Source organism: Quercus robur, chromosome 6 (genome assembly GCF_932294415.1).
Source record: "Quercus robur chromosome 6, dhQueRobu3.1, whole genome shotgun sequence".
NCBI classification, from domain to species: Eukaryota; Viridiplantae; Streptophyta; class Magnoliopsida; order Fagales; family Fagaceae; genus Quercus; species Quercus robur.
In genome coordinates this window covers 34791212-34815000 of record NC_065539.1, presented here as the reverse complement: position 1 = coordinate 34815000, position 23789 = coordinate 34791212, and the positions used below count along the sequence as shown (strand labels likewise).

General features: G+C 33.1%; 2 protein-coding genes across 5 annotated transcripts in view; one reads left to right on the top strand and one right to left on the bottom strand.

Annotated features, from left to right (window-relative positions):
• The window catches only part of LOC126688575 (uncharacterized), a 23869-nt gene extending 11379 nt beyond the window's left edge, over positions 1-12490 (top strand). For all 3 annotated transcript variants that reach the window (XM_050383320.1, XM_050383319.1, XM_050383321.1), the window contains 9 exons: positions 4237-4299; positions 4401-4460; positions 4556-4717; positions 5287-5360; positions 5442-5535; positions 5666-5802; positions 5895-5975; positions 10514-10619; positions 12113-12490. In XM_050383320.1, coding sequence (XP_050239277.1) covers positions 4237-4299; positions 4401-4460; positions 4556-4717; positions 5287-5360; positions 5442-5535; positions 5666-5802; positions 5895-5975; positions 10514-10619; positions 12113-12181 — 846 coding nt within the window. In that variant the 3' untranslated portion in view covers positions 12182-12490. The remainder of the gene's footprint in view (positions 1-4236; positions 4300-4400; positions 4461-4555; positions 4718-5286; positions 5361-5441; positions 5536-5665; positions 5803-5894; positions 5976-10513; positions 10620-12112) is intronic.
• A 1953-nt stretch (positions 12491-14443) lies between these two features.
• Positions 14444-19201, bottom strand: LOC126688570 (heterogeneous nuclear ribonucleoprotein 1). 2 transcript variants are annotated; one of them, XR_007644304.1, is made up of 3 exons: positions 18768-19201; positions 15419-16713; positions 14444-14873 (listed from the first exon to the last, which is right to left on the bottom strand). XR_007644304.1 is itself a non-coding variant. In XM_050383307.1 (2 exons), the coding sequence occupies exons 1-2, from the start codon at positions 18987-18989 to the stop codon at positions 15520-15522; spliced, it is 1416 nt and encodes a 471-aa protein (XP_050239264.1). In that variant the 5' UTR covers positions 18990-19201; the 3' UTR covers positions 15135-15519. The 2 variants fall into 2 exon arrangements, 1 of the variants encoding a protein (XP_050239264.1); XM_050383307.1 differs by lacking the exon at positions 14444-14873 and having other exon boundaries at positions 15135-16713.
• Positions 19202-23789: the final 4588 nt, after the last annotated feature.

Here is a 23789-nt window from a genome sequence, read left to right as displayed (position 1 = left end):
CGTGAAAAAGGAGGGGGGTGATTAAGTATAATGAAAAAAAAAATTAAGAAAAAAGAAAAAAAACAACTAAGGAACAATTCAAATTAAAGTATCGAATTCAATCAAAAGAACAAACCTTGGTCTAAGTCAACATCCACCATCAAAATTTTACAACTGATCATCAATGCAAGTATATATCAATTCACACTTTGAATATTCACCGTTGGAACTATTTTCCTATCTCTCCTTAGTCGTAGTTAATTAGAAAACAAGCAATCTAATAAACCCTAACTACTAAACAACCCAAGACAAGCGCTAAAGATTTAATCTAATAGCAGCCTTAAGAATTAGAGAGATCGATGAAATTAAACAACACAAGTACAAGCGGTTGTATTTAATTTAGTTGAGCGTTCCTCCTAAGATCTAATAATTTCTGACGCAGCAAATCATTAAATCTTGGTTGCTTCACAAGTTAGAGAGATCAAACAATTACGAATTTGATATTTAACCTAGTAGTAGATTGCAACGAATAATAAATTAGTAGGCCTCCTAGTATTTAAACAAGACAATCATGAAAATAGGCACAGAAGAACATCCGATATTCAAAGCACATAAATTGAACAATAAAAACAAATTAGATCTCATAGTTTTATTGATTCCGAGGCTTCAATTTCCTTCAACCAAGTATAAAATTTTAGCCACGCAGGGCCATGAAAATATTCTCAATAATAATATCCAAATCTGACTAATTATGGAAAAATATTAAATAAATAAAATAGAGTCCTAATATAACTAGGAAAGTGGTGTTTTCAACTGGAAATTTCGTGCACTAGATCTGGAAACTTCCAAAAATAAACCGCGTCAGATCCATGTATTAGAATTTCAAGCAAAAGAACATTCCAAAACGTCAGCAGTGCAGGTGCAGCAACTTCAAGCCCGATTTCGACCTTGATTCAGCCCCTATCTCTCAAAACCCAAAACATGAAAGTTGTAGATATTTGTCTTAGCGTTCCATAGTATCTTGAATCATCTCAATCGGAGCTCGGATGAGAGAGTTATGCCCAGATTACGAAGCTATGTCAAAGCTGTCTAACATCACCCAATTAACTACGTTTTGCACTTAATGCCTCCATTTGCATCCTAAATCAAAATATAAGAATAATGAGTACATTTAGGCACCAAATAAATATAAAAGACTAAACATTAAGGGAGAAAAATATGACATTTTGCATTCTCATCATTAGGTTTAAGGAATATTTTGGTCATTTTTTACGTTTGGAGGTATTTTGGTCATTTTTAGGTTTTGGGGGCTATTTTGCTAATTTTAGAGATTTTGGAGATATTTTGGTTATTTTAGTGGTTTTTTAGCATATTTGGTGATTTTAGAGATATTGGGGGTATTTTGGTCATTTTAGATGTTTCATGGGTATTTTGCTCATTTTTTAGATTTTGGCAATATTATGCTCATTTTAGAGATTTTGGGAATAATTTTTTATGTCCAAGGGTATATTGGTAATTTTGGAAGTGTAATGGTATTTAGGTCATTTTAGGTATTAAGAGTATTTTGGTAATTTTGGAGGTCAATAGGGTATTCAAGTAGTTTTAAAGGTATTTGGGTCATATTGGGTTAAATGGGTGGGTTACTAACTAAATGGGTTGGGTTGGTAATAGATAATTAATTTATATATAAATGGGTCATAAATGGATAAATGGGCAATTACACACCCAACCCATTTATGATCTAACCCCCCATTCCCCCCCCCCCCCCCCTCCCCCCCAAAGAATTAGGATGACAGTTTTAGAGGGCAAGAGAAAAAAAAATATTTAAGATAAAAACTAATTGAATTTTTTTTTTTTTTTTGAGAATCAATTGAATATATATTAATTAATATAAACCATAACAAAAAAAAAAAAAAAAAAAAAAGTATAGTTAAATTTAAATTTAAATATCATGTGACCCCCCCCCCCCCCCCCTAGAATTAGGATGATAGTTTTAGAGGGCAAGAGAAAAAAAAATATTTATGATAAAAACTAATTGAATATATAATATAAACTATTAAAAAAAAGTATGGTTAAATTTAAATTTAAATGTCATGTAAAACATCATTTAAATACAACTTTTGATTTATTTATTTTATTGTCTAATGTCAATTCATTTAGTTATCTCAATAATTTTTCTTATTTATTTTTTGGTACATATATTTTTCTTAATATACAAGACCAAAGTTTTATTTATTCACATGCAGTCGACTTTTCATTACATTAATTCTTTGTACCAAAAACAAAATACATTCATTTAAAAAATAAAAATAAAATAAAATAAAAAGGTCATATCAACAATGTCCATTATAACTAATAGGTTTAACCATCGCACACCCTTTATGCAATGATCACTTCACAAGTATAAGTATTTGTGAGATGTGGGGGTAAGAGCCAAAATTCAAGTCTTTAGAAAGAAATTTTACACACATAAATATACGAATAGCAATAAATATTGTAAAAAAAAAAATTGTAATTGAATGGCATTATTTGGTCTCTTTTACGAAGAGAATCAAGATTTAAAACTCCAATCCCTCACTTATTATAACAATTGAATTATAATATAAAAAAGTTTAAAATATATAAACTTTTATTTTTATCTTTACCTTTTTGGTTAAAAGCATAGTAATAGACATTTCTCAAAGTTTAAGGACTTATCTTTTGGAAAACTAGACTACATTCAGCATTTTTTTTCTTTGTGTGTTAGCTTTTGTTTTCAATCATTCGAAATCTAATTTTATTGTAACAAACCTGAAATCTTTATTACCAAAATTGTGGACATGTAAACTCCACTACATTTTTTAATATTTTTTACATCTTATAAAAAGAATTACGTGGACCATTTTTTTGGAGGGGGCATTTTTTTTTCAATTATGGATATTTGCACTCATCTTCCAACAACTATTGCTGCCCCACAATCCCATAAGGGAATCTTTTTTCTTTTTCTTTTTTTCCTTTAATTTAACAAAAGGGAAGCCTATTGTTAAATCATATTACAGTCTGTCAGTAAAGATTGTTTTGTTTAGACCACTAAACACTCAAATTGTTTAACCTAATTAATTATCCAAGTTGGTACTTAGGTTTATTATTCATAACTAGGTTAAATACAAAAAATCATCACTGAGTGCAAAAAAGTAAAGAAGACAACAATATGATGACTTAGGAAAATCAATAAAACCTACTAGTTTCAAGGTAAAAAACTTGAGGAGAATTTAACCTAAACTGTCCTCAAGGCAACAAATTCACTATGATAGAATGGAAGTTTTACAATAGATTTAAACCCTAAATCTAAAGCTACCTCTTGTAATACTTACTCACACGACCACGTGCAGCCCTGAATCCACGAACTCTTCTATCTGAATTTGCTGAACACAAACACCCATGTTTGTAATTTTGAGATCCCACTCACAGGTTTAAATCATCAACTATGTATGATCTTGTTATGGTTGCAACTTCTACAACACCAAATCTTGAGTTTCTTCAAAGAATAACACCAATAGAAGATTTGATAGAGCTTTGGGTACAAAAACCCTAGATCTACAATAGGAGGCACAAGAAGCACTCTTCTCTCTCTAAAAACCCCTCCTAGTGTTAGCTTATAATGTCCTTTAAATACTGCAAAAAAATAGATCGCGATTTGAGCTTCAAACGGACAAGTTATGGACTTTTTACATTTGCTAATTTTTGCTAATTTGCAACTTTCGATCGATTGAATAGCAATCGAACAGCAATCGAGAGAACCAGATTGCATCTCACTATTTTCATCCTAAATTTTTTATCTTGGACTTGAAAGTACATCATTCTAACTCAATAAGACTTACTTTTTGTCATGGTTTTCCAACACTACAGACTCAAATCCTAACAAGTAGCAAATTGGAGATATTGCTACTCATCAATAAAATGGTTTTTTTTTTTTTCTTTTTTTTTTGCTGTTTACATCCTATATAAATCGACCAAAGTTCATAGAAAGATGCCAATTGGATTGGGGTTCTCGCTAAACCAATTTGGACTTTATCGGAATATTGTGGGATACCATGTTCAATCTGCATAAAAGTATAATAGTACGTGATCAGTCTGTGTAGCTGGTCATGGTAACGAGTTAAACTGTGTTCACTTTGAGACTATTATATGTTTAGAGTTCATGCATTCAAACCTGATTAGTGATATAATTGATATCAAGCTAGCATAAGCTTAAAATTCATTTTGGTGTGTTTATAGAGTAATGAGCTTTTCGCTCTGTACTTGGACGAAACAATGACATACTCCACCGGCTTATTTAAGGTCAGGATCAAAACCTTCTGATGATTTAATGTTAAAGAATGCATCAACTTCTTCCTTTTTAAGCTTAGATTTAACTTCACCTTTATGACAATATTTCTTAGAGGGAGGATGAGGACTTGAAGGTTGCGCAGCTTAGAAAAATGTCTTCTTTGATTGAAAAGGTGTGACTTTTCTATTGAATTATGTCAAAATTTTAAAGTTTAACACACCCTAAACTAATCTTTTTCTTTTTCTTTTTTTCTTTCAATTAATTTAGGCAAGAATTGATGAGAAGCATGAAATTCTTGATATTGGGTGTGGCTGGGGAAGCTTTGCTATTGAAGTTGTCAATCAAACTGGATGCAAATATACTGGCATCACTTTGTCTAAAGAGCAACTAAAACTTGCGGAACAGAAAGTGAAAGATGCTGGCCTTCAGGTACTAATTTGATGAATGACATTTACCTTAAAATCATACATCATTAATATCAATATATGTGGGACATATTTGATGGTAAAATTAATATTCCCAATTGTATATCGTATCTTTGCATCCCTTTACCTTTGTTATATGGAGAATGATCATTTTCATTTGCTTTAAAATTGATCCATTTTTTGGTAAAGGTAAATATAATACCAGATTATTTAAAATGAGTCATCATTCTTTATATTTGGTGTAATTAAATTTTAATAATGTGGCACCGCATATACTGATATACACTCTTAAAATCATGAAAACTAAAACTAAATCATGGGCCCTCTGCATTTTGAGGCAAAGGAAGAGAATCATATTCATAGTTTTATCTTGGTAACATGAAAAAAGTACATAGCAAAGAATATATAGATCTCTTTTGCTAGTTGAACATAGCTCAATTATCCAATTAAATAGTTAGATATATAGAAAATCTCCATTTAGATCTCTTCCCCCTCCCCAACTATCCAATTATCCAAGAATAACTTAAAAAAATTCACTTCAAAATTAATAACTTTAATCAACTTTGCTTGCAGGACCGCATTAAGCTTCTTCTCTGTGACTACCGCCAATTGCCCAATACCTACAAATATGACAGAATTATATCCTGGCGAGTTTCTTTATGCCACCAAATTTTAAATCTTACCTAAATGATTCCAAAAATAACATGATCTTTGATAGAATTTTTCAGTGAGATGATTGAACATGTTGGCCATGAATATATGGAAGAGTTTTTTCGTTGCTGTGACTCATTATTAGCAGAAGATGGGCTTTTTGTTCTGCAGGTAATTACACAAATGGTGTCCTATCTCTTTCCCAGTTTTATTACAATGTCTTGGTTCTATAACTCTTTGATGGGTTAAATTTAAACATACTGCTAACCATTAAAGCTTGTTTGTGATTGTTTCTTCTTAGTTCATATCAATCCCAGACCAACGTTACGACCAGCACAGGCGAAGTGCAGATTTTATGAAGGAATATATATTTCCTGGTGGATGCCTACCTTCATTAAACAGTGTAATATCAGCCATGGCTAATGCATCCAGATTCTGGTATTAATTCGTTGTTTGGTTTTACTAGTTTTTTTTTTTTTTTTTTAATATTTATTTCTCTAGAAAATTAATTCAAAATTTTGAAAGTGCAGCGTGGAGCACGTGGAGAACATAGGGATTCATTACTACCAAACACTCAGATATTGGAGAAAAAATTTTATGGACAACCGAAGGTAAGAAAAATAATCATATTATTCCCTTGCTTCGCCTCCTGATACTAGAATAATTTCTTCACCATAAGTTCTCATAGTTTGGAATGTAGTGCATAATTAGTTAAACAAACATAAATTCTTAGAAAATAATAGCATTCTTGTTGATTATCAAAAAAGAAAATAATATAATCTTGTCCAGATTTTGTAGATCAAACATGCATAAAAAATTTTCCTATAAACCAAAAGTCCCAATGGATATACCTGTATGCATGAACTGTACTTATTTGATGTAGTAGTTGAAGATGGCAAAATGCCAGCTCGTTCTGGTGGTATCTTATGGAGTGAAGTTCTACAATATTAATTGAATAATAACAAAAAAAGTGAGCAGTTAATACATAGTTAAACCCAAACTCATACATTTGCATTTTTGAGTTAAAGTAGTGTCTTTATATATTATATTAAATACTCAATTGTAATCTCTCCATCAAATGGATCAGAGCCCATGTGTGTAGCAAGTTGGCAACATCTCCCTTTCACAATTGGATCAAGGTGCATCACAAGTGTATGATATTGTACAAGGCAACCCGTAAAGCCTTGGAAAAAGGCCCAATAAATGAGTATTGTTAATGGTACTAGATCACAGTGTGGCATTAGGTTCCTATGGATATGGACATGTAGACTAGTTCCCATGGATGAGTATGTGGGTTGACATGTGGTCCCATTGTTGGTATGCAAGAGGCTTAGGGATAATGCACTAAAGAAAATTTATATATATATATATATATATTTCAAATATTTGTATGCATGCATATATATAAAACTCATAGGAAAATGAGAGTTAGTAAGACTTGTTTGTAACCTATGGAGAGACAATGACTCACATGTGAGGGGGAAATTGTTGTCATACACATGTGAGTGAAGTCTCACATTGAATAATAACGAAAAGAGTGAATAGTTAATAAATAATAACATAGTTAGTCCAAAACTCACATGCTTAATTTTTTGGATTAAGTGATGTCCCTATATATTATATTAATCAATTATAGTCTTCTTAAGATATTATCTTCCTAACATGGTCCATAATTCTACTCCACAAAAGAATTATGATTTTTTTTCATATTTTTTTTATGTATTTTTTTTTTAAATGATGCGCTATACCAAGCAGGCCTCCTACAAACACGTGCAACCCATAAGCGTAGGACCGACCTCCTTTTAAATTGTACTCTCTCCTCTCATATTCATGGTAAGGTCTACTCATTAAATTTATGATATGATCTACCATAAAGGTGAGAAAATAGAGCACCATTTATCTATACTCCAGAAATACCTAAGAGTTTTTCGTAAGAATTTGGCTTCATAGGGCAAGTACAAGTGCTATTTTTGGAGGACAACATATCTGTATTTGTTTGTCATTATACTAAGTCTAAAGAGAATTTATAATGTTGCACCTATTTCAAATTCTCACGAAACTCCTAAGAGCAAAGTCTCTAAATTATTAATTATCAAGAACACCACTTAAAAGGACCTTCACACTAGTGGAATTATAATGATTTAGTCTTAGGGACGTAACCCACAGGAAAAAGCCTTTGACGGCTAAAGCTTCCTACTAAACTATGTACATTATGATGAACTTGTTGAAAAGAATATACAGTAGATCACCCTAAACTTACCTAAAGTTATACTTAAAGTACTTGTAGTCGTGCACTAAAAGCAAGATTATGTGTACTTGTATTGTAAATATATCCTAGTACAATAAATCTAAACTAGTATATAGTGTAGACTTGGGGTTTGACTAAGGCTGAACCTCAATATCTCTAACATCCTTTTCAAACTCAAGGTGAAAACTTAAAAGACAAATTAATTTTAGAAAAACAAAAACAAAAACAGAAACAAAAAAAAGGTAAGATTTTAAAGGAAAGTGTAACCAAATTAGATGCATAGTGGATTGAACATGGCCAAATTGAATGAAGTCCAGATGACAAGTTAGAATGAAGATAGTGATTGAGGAATGACATTGCTAATGACAGTGCACATTATGTATATGGAGGCTACTAATTAAGTGGGTGTGGACTTGATCTTCTTTATGGATGGGACTTGTTCACTTGTGTCTTTTTGACTGCTGTCAATGCTGTTTTATTTCCACCTTTTGCAATTCATTTGGAGAACTACAAAGCAAGTGTGTGATCTAAAAAACTTCACTAAAGATAGTAGAGACACTGAGACACATGACCCAAAAAAAAATTGCAATAAAGTGAAGGAACGTGATCTAAGATGAGAGAGATGCATGGTTAGAAAGAAAGCCAATAGAAGAAGCTAACAATCAGTGTGATTTGTGATACTCAGCCAAGGTGGTGAACACGTGTTATGAGAGAAAGCTGAATGCCAAGTGTAGAAGAAAAATGCACGTGCATAGTGAGTGAAATTGAAATCATCAGTATTGCTTTCATTGATTAATAATCATTGTTTTAGGCCTTTTTGGAGATTACGAATGAATAAAAAAACTAAAAATTTAATATCTACATAAAAAAATCAAGTAGGAAAGCGATTGGTTTAGGGAAAAAAAAAAAGTCCTTAAAAGGCAAACGAATAAGTCATTGTGGCAAGTGCTAGAGATGACACATGATAGGCCTAAAAGAAGGCATGTGGTAAATGTTAGAGAAGACACATGACAAAAGCTAGAGATGGCATGTGACAATAGCTGAAGAAGATATGTGGCAGAAACTTATGAAAAAAAGCAAAGGATAGTGATATAGAAGCAATTAGGCGGCAGAGTGAGAAGAAAACGAAGGAAATTAACATGGTTAGGCCCTTACTCCTTTTTTGTTATCTGGGGAAGCAGGATTTTAAAATAAGTTTCCCATGGAAGAATGATAATATCACTAAACCATAAGACTCTTGACTTGTCTTTTGTGTAATACAATAAAATCTGTTGAGAATTTAGACCACGATTGATACAAGTTAACCAATACTATGCCAAGTTTGTTTAAGTTACCAATTATGCTTGCAAGATTAGTTTGTGGTCATCCTATATCAGTTTTCATACTTTAGCAATTAGGTCACAAAATATAAGAGATTAGACGACTCAATGGGACTCATTTGAATTCTAGATTCGCAATTTCAATCGATCCACCAATATTGAGATTATTTCTATCAATCTACTAATTGTTAAACCAAGTGTTGAACCAAGTGTTTATATTCCAAAAACTTTGTTGTCTTGAGCTTTTCTAGGTATAAGTCTTGAACATCAAATAGTATTCAAAAACTCATTCTCAACCTACTTTTGTTACGATTTTTTAACCTATAACTATGAACCTAATAACACTATAGGATATGTTAACCAATGCCCTAAGTGCATTGGTTTATGAGCTATTTTTAGAAATATTTTATTGGAAGAATGATAAAACAATAAATGTTATTGACAGCTTTTTATATTTTCTAAAAAAGTAATGTCAAAACTTTCGTTTTATAATTTATTACCAATTGCCCTAAAGGCATCCATTAACATGACTCTAAAATTATATAAGAATATAACAATCCATAAACTAATAAGATTAACCTAGATTTGTAGTACATGTATATCGTAATACTATCAATTTGGGCTAAAATATATAATAGATTTGGGCCCTTAATATTGTTAACAACAGCAATTGTTGTTATTATGCTCTCTTGTCTTGCATTAGCTCTCCATTGGAGAAAATCTTTGAATTTTTTATAGAGATTAAATACTATAAGGATTTGGTGTAAAACCCAAGTTTTATCCCTCCAATCTCAATATAACACATCACCATATTACATATTAAATAATAGATACAACCACACTCAATCAATTTTAATACCCATTTGAAAATCCAACTTAATTGTAAGTTTATTGAGATATTATTATATGTAACAGAATCTATTGAGTTTTATGTGAAAAGCTAATGTGGCAATCTCTTATTGGATGATGTAAAACATGAGTTTTACACTTCATCCTTACTGAATTTAGACTCTTTTTTATATACTAAAGAAACAGAACCATCCTAGATCATTGTCAATTACTTTTTGCAAAGTAAACAATGTCAAGAAAAATTTATAAGTGCAAAATGATCACTCGTGTAATTTTAGTTCTTTATAGGGTCTACTGAATGTATAGCCGTATACCCTTAAAACTTGCTATGAATGTTAAAAAATAATCAAGTTTTGGTAACACATATTTCAAAATTAATTTTCAATACAAGATTTTATTCTTTTAGTTATATTTGGGAAGGGCGATTTGATGAAGATTAGAACTTGCACATGTTTTTGTTACTTTACAATAGGATAGATGAGATGAAAAGGGATATGTTTGTTATAGGAATGGACAATTGAAAATATTAAATGGCAAAATTTTTTTTTTTTTAGTAAATAGTAATACTTATTAGAACACACACGAAAATAGTAATAATAGTATTTTAAACCGGGTTTATAATACATTACAAAATGGCAAATTTATGATTATTCTACATTGCAAAACTAATCTTGATATCAACTTAACCACAAGGTTTGTATTTTGATGTCGGGGCTTTAATGTTTGTGTTCAGAAAAATCCTTGCTCTTGGATTTGATGAAAAGTTCATGCGAACATGGGAATATTACTTTGATTATTGTGCATCTGGTTTTAAGTCACATACACTTGGAGATTATCAGGTATGTTTATTGTCTGACGTAATATTATGCTACAAAACAACATTTTAACTCATATAAAATGTTGCTAAGATTCATGTAAACTGTTACTAACACCGCTATTTTTTTCAGCGTGAAGTACCATTTATCGAAGTATTTTTTTGCGAGTTTTTTTTTATTTTTTATGCAAATTAAAATAATTAATAGAAAAAATTTTCATTATCAACCAGCAATTAAAAAAAAATGTAATTAATGGTTCATGCTTTATGCCTAAACTAATTTCTAGACCAACATGTGCCTTCTCCTCATCTCTCACCCTCTCCTCCACATCACTTCCATTGGCCCACTACACACCACAATCACTGCCATATCTCCCCCATTATATAATTAGTTTGTGCAACTATACCTAATTCAAAAAAAAAAAAAAAATTTTCTAACTATTTTCTTGACACCTGTCTCCTCTTTCCCCGCAATCCTTACACCGCAATCCATCACCTCTTCCCCCCCCCCCCTCTCTCTCTCTCTCTTCCACTCTCAGCATTGTTGTTGCCACCACCTTTCCTCATCCCCATCACATTATCCCACCACCACCTTCATGCCTCTTTTGCATTGCCAACAATGCCACCATCTCCAACCCTCATACATATAGTGCCACCACCACCTCTCTCCCCCTACCCCCACACTCCTCCCACCACCACTTTCATTCTCTTCACTCCTCTCACCACTATTGCCACCATAATCATAGGTGGAGCTATGGGGTTGAGACTCTAACAAATAACCCCTTCTTCCAAACCCCATCCAAGAAACCCTCCTTCATGTGGCCTTCCCCCCATCCCCTCACTTTAGAGAGAGAGAGGGAGAAATAAAATAAAATAAAACCTCCTCTCTCACAAAACCAATTCCATTTGAGCTTAATTTCATGTGCATAAAAATATTTTTATAAATAAACATAAAACTAAAAACATAAACTATTTTTTGATAGGATGTTATACAACTTTTTAAAACCCATGAAGATGGGTAGAAAAAGCTTTTTAGATATTGTCATACTTTTAATACTTCTACAATTTTTTTTCAATTTAGTTTTAAATGATCAAATTTTATGTTTAAATTTGTTATATAAGATTGATATCTAATGTAAATTTGTTATTAAATATATATAATTGATTTTTTCATAACTTTTAGTTATATGAAGACATATTTGTAATTAACTAAGATTATGAAGAAACTTGAATATAATAATAAGTTATGATTGAATTTTAAGTGAAATCATCCTAAGAAAATTTTGTGAATCTTTCAGTATCGTTTTGTTTAAGAGTTTAGGTGGTTAACAATTGCTAAATTGTACTAATGCTTACCATTGGTAATATTCACTCATGAAATCACACATCTTTCACTGATGCAAATTGATGTTATTATTGACTCATGAGCTTGCCACATCTATCTTGAAATCATACTTTGTAGCACACACTAGGTAATTAATGGAACTCAGAAATTTTTTGCTTCTATCTACAATGTAGGTTGTATTCTCACGCCCTGGCAACTTTACTGCATTAAACAAACCATACCGAAGTTTCCATCAAGAGTGATTAAGTTCCCGAAGGAGAGATCAATCCTTCATATTAATGCTAGACCAACCTATATTTGGTTCATTTTCATGTATTTGCTTTCGTTGGAAGACTTAATTGCGTTGGTTGCTTCTTCAAATGTTTATTTAATCATGGATCAAATACCTAAAACTGGTTTGAGAGTGTTTATTTAATCATGGATCAAATAGTTAAGAATGATTTGAAATTGTACTCTAAGAATGGTTTGAGAATGTTTATTTCATCATGGATCAAATAGTTAAGAATGGTTTAAGATTGTACTCAAATTCTATGGCATCTTTCTTTACTTTATTTGACTTGTTCATTTTCTAAGAATAAAATGCGTCAAAAAAAAAAGGTAAGGAGATGCACTCTTTGCTTTATCTAGCATTCAAATATTAGAGGAGGTTTGGTTTTGGCAACCTCCTCTTTGCACAAATAGGGAATGCAAGTTCATTAGAATTATTTTGTGAGATTAAAATGAGTTTGGTTGGACTAATTTGTACCTGAGAGAATGCAAGTGCATTAGAATTATTTTGGTGAGATTAAAATGAGTTTGGTTGGACTATTTTGTACCTAAGAGAAAATGAGACTTAGTAGATTCTAATTTAATCAACTAGCATATTCTCTTCTTGCCAAATCTCTCCTACACCAATGAGGAATTTATTGGTATCTTAATATGATGATAAAGAACACTCATCATCCTATTATATTTATTTTTAAAAAATAAAACTTTAAAAAATTATACCTACAAAACAAATTGCATTAATTTATAAACTAAACCACAAATGACGATGCCCTTGTGGTAGGTTTTCAACATCACTTTTGTGGCTTGCGATTGTGGTTTGGTACACAATGATTGAATGGTGATGGTTATGCTCATTTTCATGGCATAGAAAAGAGCTTAAGGCTTAAGAAAAGGAATATTGAAAATTCTCTAATTTCAAACTAGAAATTAAAAAATGATAATAATAGTAATAAGAAAACTACCAAAACAAGAACAAATAAGATTACGCAGTCAGTTCAAGTCGAGTGAGCATGAGTACGTTTTCTTGGGCTTGGCTCACGATAGTAATCATCTTATCTTCATTTTTTTTTTTTTTTTCCTTTTCCTATTGAATCCGATAAAATTCTCAATGGAACAGTCATGTAGTTTTCTCTCCTATGGCATGCAAAGAGAGTTGTAAATTTAGGCTTTGTGGGGGCTAAAATACCTATGCGAGTAATTGAATGTTAATTTTAAAAAAATTAAGAACTCAAAATCAAAATCTTAAAATTAGTGGGATTTAGATGTACTTGAGCATTTGGAAAGAAGAATGAAAAAATTTTCGTCCCCTTCAACTTCGGTTTAGGCCCCAAAAAGCCTAAATTTGTTTGTAAAGTCTATCATGCAAATATTATAGGCCACATTATTGTTCTCAGGACAGATAGGGGGAAGCAGGGGGGGATGCGAAGAATCCACACTGGAGTTCAAGAACATATTGGTTTAAAAATATTGAAGGAATAGATTCTCTCTTTTCAGTTCAAAAATTCCAATTATTAGAAATAGGTGCAAACTATCTCAATTCTCTTTCACTTCCAAAAAAGGGTTCCAATGAACCTCCGGGTAGAAAGGAAAGCCTGTGTTTAAATTCCTCATCCCCCAATCAATCCTTCTAATTGGTTTAGGAGGACTAAAAAGCCATTAATTTTTAAAAAAAATTCAGGAGATCAATCGAAGAATTCATTCCCCCACTCAGCACTACCAATGAAAGTGCAGGGTATAACACTCAACCTATGTTTGGATATACTTTCTGCAAAATCTAGAGAGAATATCTCATTGAGAAAGAAAAACCCACAAGGACAAGTTGGCTTTCCAGCCGTCACTGACAACAATCAAAGGGTGGATTTACCACATCCAGTGCCTATCACATTGTCACACAATTTGTATAAACAGCCAATATGACAAAACAAGACAATACTTATAATCAGAATATCCTGATTTCGATTCTCAAAAAAATATATAAGAATATCCTGATTTCAACTAATCCTCACCCAACTGCCCAATCACAAAAGAAGGCATCCCCCTCAACACTGAGAAGATAGAAAAACATGATGACCAATGTTTCTGGCCAACAATATGCACAAGATGAACAAAAGGGCATCAATAAGTTCCGTTGGGCAAAGCAGGCACCTTTCTACTGTTATTGGAATACGGCATAAAAAAATTGACAAGAATTATTTGCAGTGATTTAGCCTATATTATTAGAACAACTACCCACAGAATTTATTGGAAGTCCTTTAATTCATTCTGAAACTTTATGGCAATTGTTTTTAACAAGGACAAGTTCTCCGATACTCTAAACATCATCAGAAGGCAGCCTAATCAATTAAATCACAATGAATTTATAAGTGAGACACAGCTAACCCCTGAAGTCAACATACTGTAAGTAGCTCACCTCACAAATTTCAACAGTCCACCACAACCGAGTGAAGATTAGGAAATCTATGACTTGAAAATGCCCGGAATCTGCAAAATTTGAGTGTTGGCATGGCCAGGCTGGAGAATGACCTGTCCCAGGTAAATCTGAAATTTCAACTGAACAATGTCCTCAAATCCCATTCCACGCTGAACACTCCCCCCTGCCCCCACAATGAAGCTCGTGTTCAGCCATGAGTGGACACTTCACTCCACTTTAGACCTTGCGCATCACTCCTGTACAACACAAGGGCAAATACAGGAGGAAAATGATTATGCCATCGTCAAAGTGTCAACTACCACTACGATTATCGCTACCCATTACGAAGTGATCAACCCAAGTGGCCATAGCTCCACTGCTATTAGTAAATAAACTTCACTACATCTCTGTATTCCTACTTGGTCACATCAAATCAGGCATAACTACTGACTATATTTCCTACAGCATCTCTTCTTGGTAAAAACTATATAAAAAAACAAAACTAGAACACTAATAAATGCCAACAACAAAATAACCAAATGTAATCAAACCAACATGAATAAGGTTATAGAAGCTACCATAGCTTAAACACTACGACAAAGTAGTAGAAATTCCAGATAAGCTAGAAGAGAATTATAAGCACGCCAAATTTAAGACTACACTCAGAAGCAAATATTAAATATGAGGAGCATCTAGTACGCCTCAAAATTACTACTTATTATAGACTAGCAAAATAGATACTAGATACTGCAAACTACTGGGAATCAAGCAATCCAACCGGTCCCAAAGCGAATTGACATACAACATGCGCCTCTCCCTCTGCTGCTTGGCATGGAAAACAAATATGACCCGCACGGTAAAGAAACAAAGATGAAGATCCAGTTGGACTTGTGGCCATCATAATTACTGTTGTTGAGCTCGGGCCTGAGCACTGCCATACCCACCATAGCCAACTTGCCCACCATGAGGACCGTTCACCTGAGGAGTGCCATAATTTCCAGAAGTTTGTGATTGGTCAGATCTCCATGCTGCATTTCCATATCCAGAATTTCCATTTGCCTCACCATAGCCACTTCCCATGTAGCCACCACCAGACCCTTGTAGATCACCCCCACCTTGACTACCAGCATTGTTATTTGGGACACTCCCAGAACGCCCCCCAACTGCACCATACCCACTAGGATTCCCATAAGACCCATCACTTCCACCATATCCACCATAGCCATAACCTTGATTCCCATAACCAGTGGCTCCACTCGGTGACTGACCCGCAGGTGCAGACCCTGGGCCACCACTAGCAGCACCAGTGCTGCCACTTTGAGTACCCCAAGGAGTAGTATTCCCATAACCCATGGCACCATATCCAGATGGAGATTGAGTGCTCCATGAACTTCTAGGAGCACCTGGTGGACCACTTCCATAACCAGCATTAGGGACATTGGGGTTTCCATATGCCGCACCAGCAGGTCCACCATAGCCAGTATTGGCACCAGCATAACTACCATAACCACCATAACTAATGCCATTATTGGCAGGAGCATACCCATAGCCAGCTGCACTATACCCAGAAGAACCATAAGGAGGAAAACCACCCCCAGTACTCTGTTGCTGCATGTACCTACTTGAATCCATTCGACCATCATATGAATTTGGATTGCCACCAGACACCCCATAGCTCTGATAACCACTACCAACTGCACCACCACCACCTGCCCCGCCACCCATAGCACGGTTACCACCACCAGGATTGGCATCTTTAGGAAGAGCCCGCTTTACTTCTACTTGCTTACCATTCAAATCATGAAAATTTTTGTGCAAAACCCTATCAACAGACTCCTCTGTGTCAAAGGTAATAAACCCAAACCCACGAGGGCGTCCAGTATTCTGGTCATACATCACTACTACATCAGTTACATGGCCATAAGCCTGAAAATACTCACGGAATCCTTCTTCACTTAAAGTGGGCGGCAATCCTCCAACAAATATCTTCTTGGTTCTGAAAGCTCCACCACCCCCAGAGTTCCTGGCAAAATTAGGATTTCCAGCTTTAGCAGAAGTCTGCTGCTCCTCTCTTGATAAGGCCCTCTTAGCCTCAACCTGATGAAACATAAAAACAAGTATTTATGATGTGATGCTTAAGTAAAGAAATAGTAGAGCCAAGTGTTAACATCAAATCATGAAAAAGAGCCACTAGAAGTACAAACAAAGAGTATCAAAACCTTGGAAACAATTCAGATAGTCACACATATGTGATACCTACAAAATGAGAACAATATACAAGAGGCTCATATTGCAACCAAAAGGATCCTTATTTCCACTATATTGTTGTAACAAAGGACATAAACAGCCCACACAAGGAAGAAAGATAATACTAGTATGGCTACAGAAACCTGCTTTTATCAGATATGCATTAAGATGCATTCTTTATTGATTATAGATATATGCAATTTTATTTTTTATTGTTATTTTAAAATTTAGAGAAACATGAAATCACCATTAAAAATGATAAGATATGTTCATAACCCAGCTCAACACCCATGAACTTTGATCATTATATGTGAAAATCCCATTCTGCAAGCACAAACCACTATTATTAAGATACTGTGATGGTTTACCATAGTAAAAGGACTGATACTACAACTCAAACTAAAACAATCTATGAGATTGACTTTGACGCACAAAAGATGCAGACATGTAAAAAGTTGGAAGAATTATAATAACTAAGGGCGGCACTGTTCAACACACAGACCGTATACAACCAAATACATCAATCACCAATTCACCAAACATCCAAGGATCTACATTAAGCCAGGAACAAGGGTGAATAAGAACTAAAATATTCATGGATCTATCAGCAATAGTTAACTAGGAGTGCAAGATAGTTACTTTTGCTGATGAGCAAGGGCATTTGCACATCCTGTAAAAATGAAACCTATGTTTTAAGTTTCCAGATAGCATATCAGGGCACAAACTCACTCCTTAGAACAGATCAACGACAAATACTTTATACCCTATAACCCCAAGTGCCCAATTCACTCCATTAACAAAGAATTTACAAACTTAAAGAAATTTCAGAAAAATTTCTCCCATGTTTTTCTTTTGTTTTCCAGAAACAATACACTTCAATTCTCCAGAACATGTCCAAACAAGCTTAATACGAAGTATACATAAAATGGATGTGCAAAGTAAAATCACTTGATCATCAAAATCAACACTACTTCCACTTAAGCCACAAATATATACTTCCAAAATTATTAAAAAACCTACATTCAGAAGACCTAAACAAACTGAAATCTCATATACAACAAGGGTTCAGCTGAAAGAAGATATAACAAACTTACAATGTCATTAAGAAATGGTCAACCATTAACCCCATCCAAAGATAAGAAACAATCAAAAAGAAGACAAACCACCAATTACATCAAACCTTCTAAAATTTATGATAGCATCACAAAACATAGCAAGCCACAAAATGCGAAACATATAGGTATACATGAGCACTAGCTATGAAGAATTAGCACCCAAAATTAATTAAACCCAAAAACAACATTACTGAACAAAACTAAACTAAGAAACAACATTACAGATTAAACTTTTTTTTTTTTTTTGATAATTCGATAGTTGGAGGAGTGACAATTGAGCTACAAGACTCTTGGCAAAATTAAGCTTAGAGCAACAATGGAAGCGCCAACAATAATAAATACACTAAATAATTTCCCTCAAAAAACACTCAAGTAACATAAACACCAATTATGAAGAATGAACGCCAAAATAGTTTGAGTTCAAAAACAACATTATTGAACAAAATAAAATGAGAAACCACATTACCCCATCACGATTAAACTCAGAAACAACAAAATCCCAAGAACAAACATCAGTGGCAGCACAAATTAAACAGAACCACAATTTCGCAACAAGAACATAAGATTTCCAAAATACCCAAAAAATCAAAATTCCACACAAACAAGCATAATAAAAAAATAAAAATAAAAAAAATAAAAAATAAAAAAATTGAAGCAGAACCACAATAACCCAATAAGAAAACAAACAAACAAAAAAGACCCAGAAGCCGAATCATTACAATTACCACCAGACAACAAAAACCCAGGAAATAAAAAAGAAGAAAACCCCATTATAGGTGTGAGTCAGACCGTTCTGGCATCAATGGTGTGCTTGTCCTGAAGAACCCTATCGAGAATGGAAGGATCTGCAAAGACAACAAAGCCAAAGCCTCTGGGTCTACCAGTGGTCTTGTCTCTCATGACCACAGTCTGGACCACATCACCATAGTTCTCAAAGTACTCCTTCAGCTTCTCCTCTGTGGTCTCCCATGAAATCCCACCTATGAATAGCTTCCCCTGATCTGAATCCATTTCCAACAATTACCCAATACCACAAATAAACCCCTCCTTCTTTGTAAGCTTCCTTTGCTTCTCTTCTCTTCTCTGCCGAAGTGGGGCTTTGGGGAGTGGGGGGATTTGGGGAGAAAGGGTTTGTGGCCGTCGAGAGAGAAAGAGAAGAAGAAGAAGAAGAAGAGAGAGAAGGGATTTTTATGGTCGTCTAATAGGTACGAGGGAAAAGAAAATAATGTTAATAATTTGTGAGTTTTTGTGTGTGCGAACCAAAAGTAATCACTTTGGACGGTTGCGATTGGTTCCTATTGGCGTTGCCCTCGTGGGGGACTGTTTTGAGTCTCTTGACTATTAGACATTAGATGCTGCAAGTTACAACTTTAAAATGAATCCAAGCGAGTCGATTCTTTTTTCTTTTTTCTTTTTTTTTAAGGAAATGATAAGAGGCTTTATTTATTCAATATCATGCTATATTGATTCTCAAAAACAAACAAAAAAAATATATCATGCTATATACAATGAGAAAGAGAAAAGATGATCAAACAATGGCTTCTTCTTTCTCTTTTGCAAATTGCAACACTAGAAAGAGTTAGAGCAACACAATTATATCTTTAAGGGAAAAAGTATACTAATAAATTGTTCAAAAATCAACTTAATATCCTTCAAGATCCAGCCTGCCTCTTCCAAAGAACACAACCTAATCTTGATTGTATTGACCTCCATGAACTCCATAGTGTAATTAGCAATACGAGACCATAGACTTCAAAGACCAATTCATTTAACTTCTATAAACTAAACATGCATGACCAACCTAAATGAGTTCCAATAAGGAGCATGAAGCCAAATGACTTGTGCAAAGGAACATTCTCAAAGCAAGTGTATACATAATTTAGTTGGATTAGAGGTTGAAGTCGTGATGTCTTTAGAAGCATCATCAATGGCTATCAAGTCTAGTTTTCACTTTTTCTTTTTCTTTTTCTTTTTCTTTTTTATGAACAAATCTAGTTTTCACATAGCCGAATATTAAAAGTTTATAATTAGTTCTTTTGATTTTATTTTGAAAACAATGAAGTTTGAATTCATTACAAACGAGTGATGCTATGTTTATCTGTTTTCACAACAAATTTTATGTAGTAAGTTGTTACTAGTTTTAATTCTTGTTCACCATTGAATTTTTTTTTTTTTTTTTTTTTTTTTTTATCGGTAACAATCAGTAATAACTTGACACATAAGGTTTGTTGTGAAATTGTTGTAAACATAGCATTTCTGTTACCAAACTAGATTTTATGTTCATAATTGGTTCATTTTTTTGTCAAATAAAGTCAAGCTTCTTTACGAGTTACTTGATGAATCATGAGGAACAATGTTGTATTTAGGATTTGATATGAGTGTAGAGTTTAAATTTTTACCTTTTTAAAACTAGGTTTAATTTGTTATCTTTGAAATTTTAAGGTTTAATTTGTTATACTCCCTAAATGGTTTAAATTATAATTGTAGGGGTATTGGGTCCAGGAGCTGATTATCCATGTATGTATTGGGCCTAAAGCTCAAGTCGAGGACTAGAGATCGTCCAAGGAGAAGTAAACATTATCAAGTGAGTTCGTGTTAGTAGATGACGAGGTCAATTTTGGTCATAATGGCACAAAAGGGTAGGCCGAGGACAAATGTCACCTTGGCTTACCAAAGCCGAGATCCGAATAGGTGGTCTGCCATCCAAGGGATGTTCCAGGAGGTTCTGCTAGTATGGATAAGTATTGCAAAAACAAAAAACAGAAGGGAGTCCTAAAATATCTAAGAAGAAAGCTGCTAGCATCACATTAATTGCTCTGCAGCTAACTCTCTGGCCGCATTAATGTGGAGGTGATACCTGAACAGTGGCTTTCAACCTCACAGTTACTACCTAGAGATTTTAAGAAAGTGCTGATAGGGCAAGTATCAAGACCAACCATCTGGCCTGCACGTGGAGGTGGAGATGAAAACAGAAAATAGTATAAAAGAAGAAGGAAGCAATGAGAGAAGGGGATCGGAAATTTGTAAGAGAAAGCACTATAGCAACTTGAACCATATCTGTAACCATTTTCAATCAATATATACTAGAACAGACCTCCTCGGATTGTGCTGAGGACAAATTTACTTAGATAGCTCCAGTCCATTTCTGTTTGATTATCTTTTAAAATTCATTCTAACTGTTATCTCATTCATTAGAGTCTAGTTTTCCAACCCACTCTACAAATTCATTGTATTGGGCTTATTGGATTTGGATCCAATCATAGTTTGGATACAGCGTTCAAAACGCGTCCCTACAATAATTTTTCCAAAAAATAATAAGTAAATAAATAATAAAATTGAGCATATTTTTTTCATTCAATACAAATAAGAAAAAAATAAATTAAAAAACTTAAAAATAAAAATTAAATAGTATATAAATTTTAAGTTTATTGTACAAAAGTTCACTAGTCCAATAATTTCACCCAAAGAAAATGCTAATGCCATCGACCAAATATTAGCCTTAAGTGCACATGTTGTAGTATATAAAGTACACAATGAAGTTAACATAATATTAACAATTATTTTCACACAAAAAAAAAAAAAAAAAGACAATAACATCTTAAGAAATAATTAAAACATATTACACAATTTTTATTAAATAAAAAAAATCCATAATAATTTGTTTATAAATAGTGAATTCATATAATAATTGTTTAGCAATTTTCTTGCTACAGTTTCTTTTATGTGAATTTTATTTCCTTTTGTGAAAAAGTTAGAATATATATATAAAGAAAAAGAGGAAGAATAATTAGATTAAGTACAAACAAACTCACAAATTAGGAGTGTTTTGAATTAAAAGAATTTTTGTCAAGGTCAACGGTGGAATATAATGACAGAATGGCTGATAGGTGGTTGTCCGGGTCCGGGCATTTGGAGATCAAAGATCGATAAATCACTGGTTGCTAAGCGAGAGTGCGAAATCAAAAAGGTAAAAATGAATTGAGAAGAGAAAATAATAAACTAAGAAAGTGAATTCGATCCAACCACCATTTTAGCGAGTTAGATTCTGATAGCTTGTTGTTCCTTAGATCTAAAAAAACCAACTTACTCATACCTATTTTTACCCTTGGGGTTCTTATTGGATTACGAATCCGAGTCTAATTGTACCAAAAGTAAACCTATTTAACAAGGACATAATCTCAAGAGCAAATAGCATATTACAACCCCTAAAGTTTGGGGTGATTGGATTTTACACTCTGAAATTTTAGAATTTGGATTTTACTCCCCTAAGGTTTCGGGTTTTTAAATTTTACACCCTGACGTTTCAAAACTTAGATTTTACCCCCTAAAGTTTTGAGTTGTTTGGATTTTACACCTCTAAATTTTGAAACTTTAGGGTGTAAAATCCAAACACTCCCAAAATATAAGGGGTAAAATCCAAATTCTAAAACGTCGGGGTGTAAAATCCAAATATTACCAAATTTCATGGGATAAAATCCAAATTTTGAAATTTCAAGATGTAAAATCCAGTCACCCCCAAACTTTAGGGGTGTAATTTGCAATTTACCCTAATCTAAAATAATAATATTTAAATGAAATGGTAAAAGAAAATAGAACATTTGATGTTTGGTATATTATAAAATAAAGTGTTAAAATAAATATAAAAAAAAAAAAAAAAAAATCTTTATGAGTTTCTAAAACCTATATTTTTTAGCACCACGAATGTAAATGCTCTTAATGATCAATGTGAAGGAGTAACCACATTCACTAATCACTAAGTATTAATAGTACTAAGCAACTAATAAGTTGGAACAGGTCTATAATATTAATAATTCTATATCATAAATAGGATAATGGAGTATCAAGCTCTCAACTCCACATCTAAGAGCATTTACATCTCTTATCCAAAAAAAAATTCATTTGCATCAATCAATGCAAAATAGAAAAATGTATCAAATTTGCACATTCAATCTCCAAAATCACCTATATCAATCAAGATAAAAATGTGTAAATTTACAAAATTGTTACAGTAATTATATAAATTTACACTGACATTTTTCACTTTGCATACAGTTTTTTTTTTTTTTTCCCAAAGCTAAAGAAAAAGAGTGAATGATAGTTATTGTGTATTAAGAAAAAGAAACAATTAAAAAAATCAAGAAAATTTAATATTTTAATGAAATATAGTATGAAATAAATAATCTGACGTGAAGTATTTTAAAAAATGAGTATGTAAAAAAAAAAAAAAAAGTAAATTCTTATACTAAAACAGACAAAAAAAAAAATTGCACGAATTGACGTGAATACTCTAAAATGAATGATATCCCTATCCATGCCAATCTGAGCTGAGAGTAACTTTGACTTCAACATCCCAGAGAAGCTAATAAGATCACACATCTCACTATAGTAACCCTGGATTATCCATGGAAGTACCATCACATTAATTTGACTTCAACAACCCAGAAAAATTCTGCCATTTGATTATGATTATAAGGTATTTTGGCATTTTCGGCGCCTCCATTAAGGACTAAATTAAACTCGGTTGCTCTCAAGGGACAAAATCAATGATTTTGGGTATCTTTTACATCCAAGTTATTCCTATACAACCATAAGGACTAAACGCCAAAATAAAACACAATTTTGACAATGAATATATATATATATATATGTGTGTGTGTGTGTTTTTGTTGTCTTACATGCAAAAACTTTTAAGGACTAGTTGAAATGAGCCACTGATCTATGGGAACAGAGAAAGAATGCTAGGGACTTCCTAACCTATTCCAAAAGGAGGGTTGGCTTAAGGCTTTTGCTTCTGCCTTGTGATGATGACAA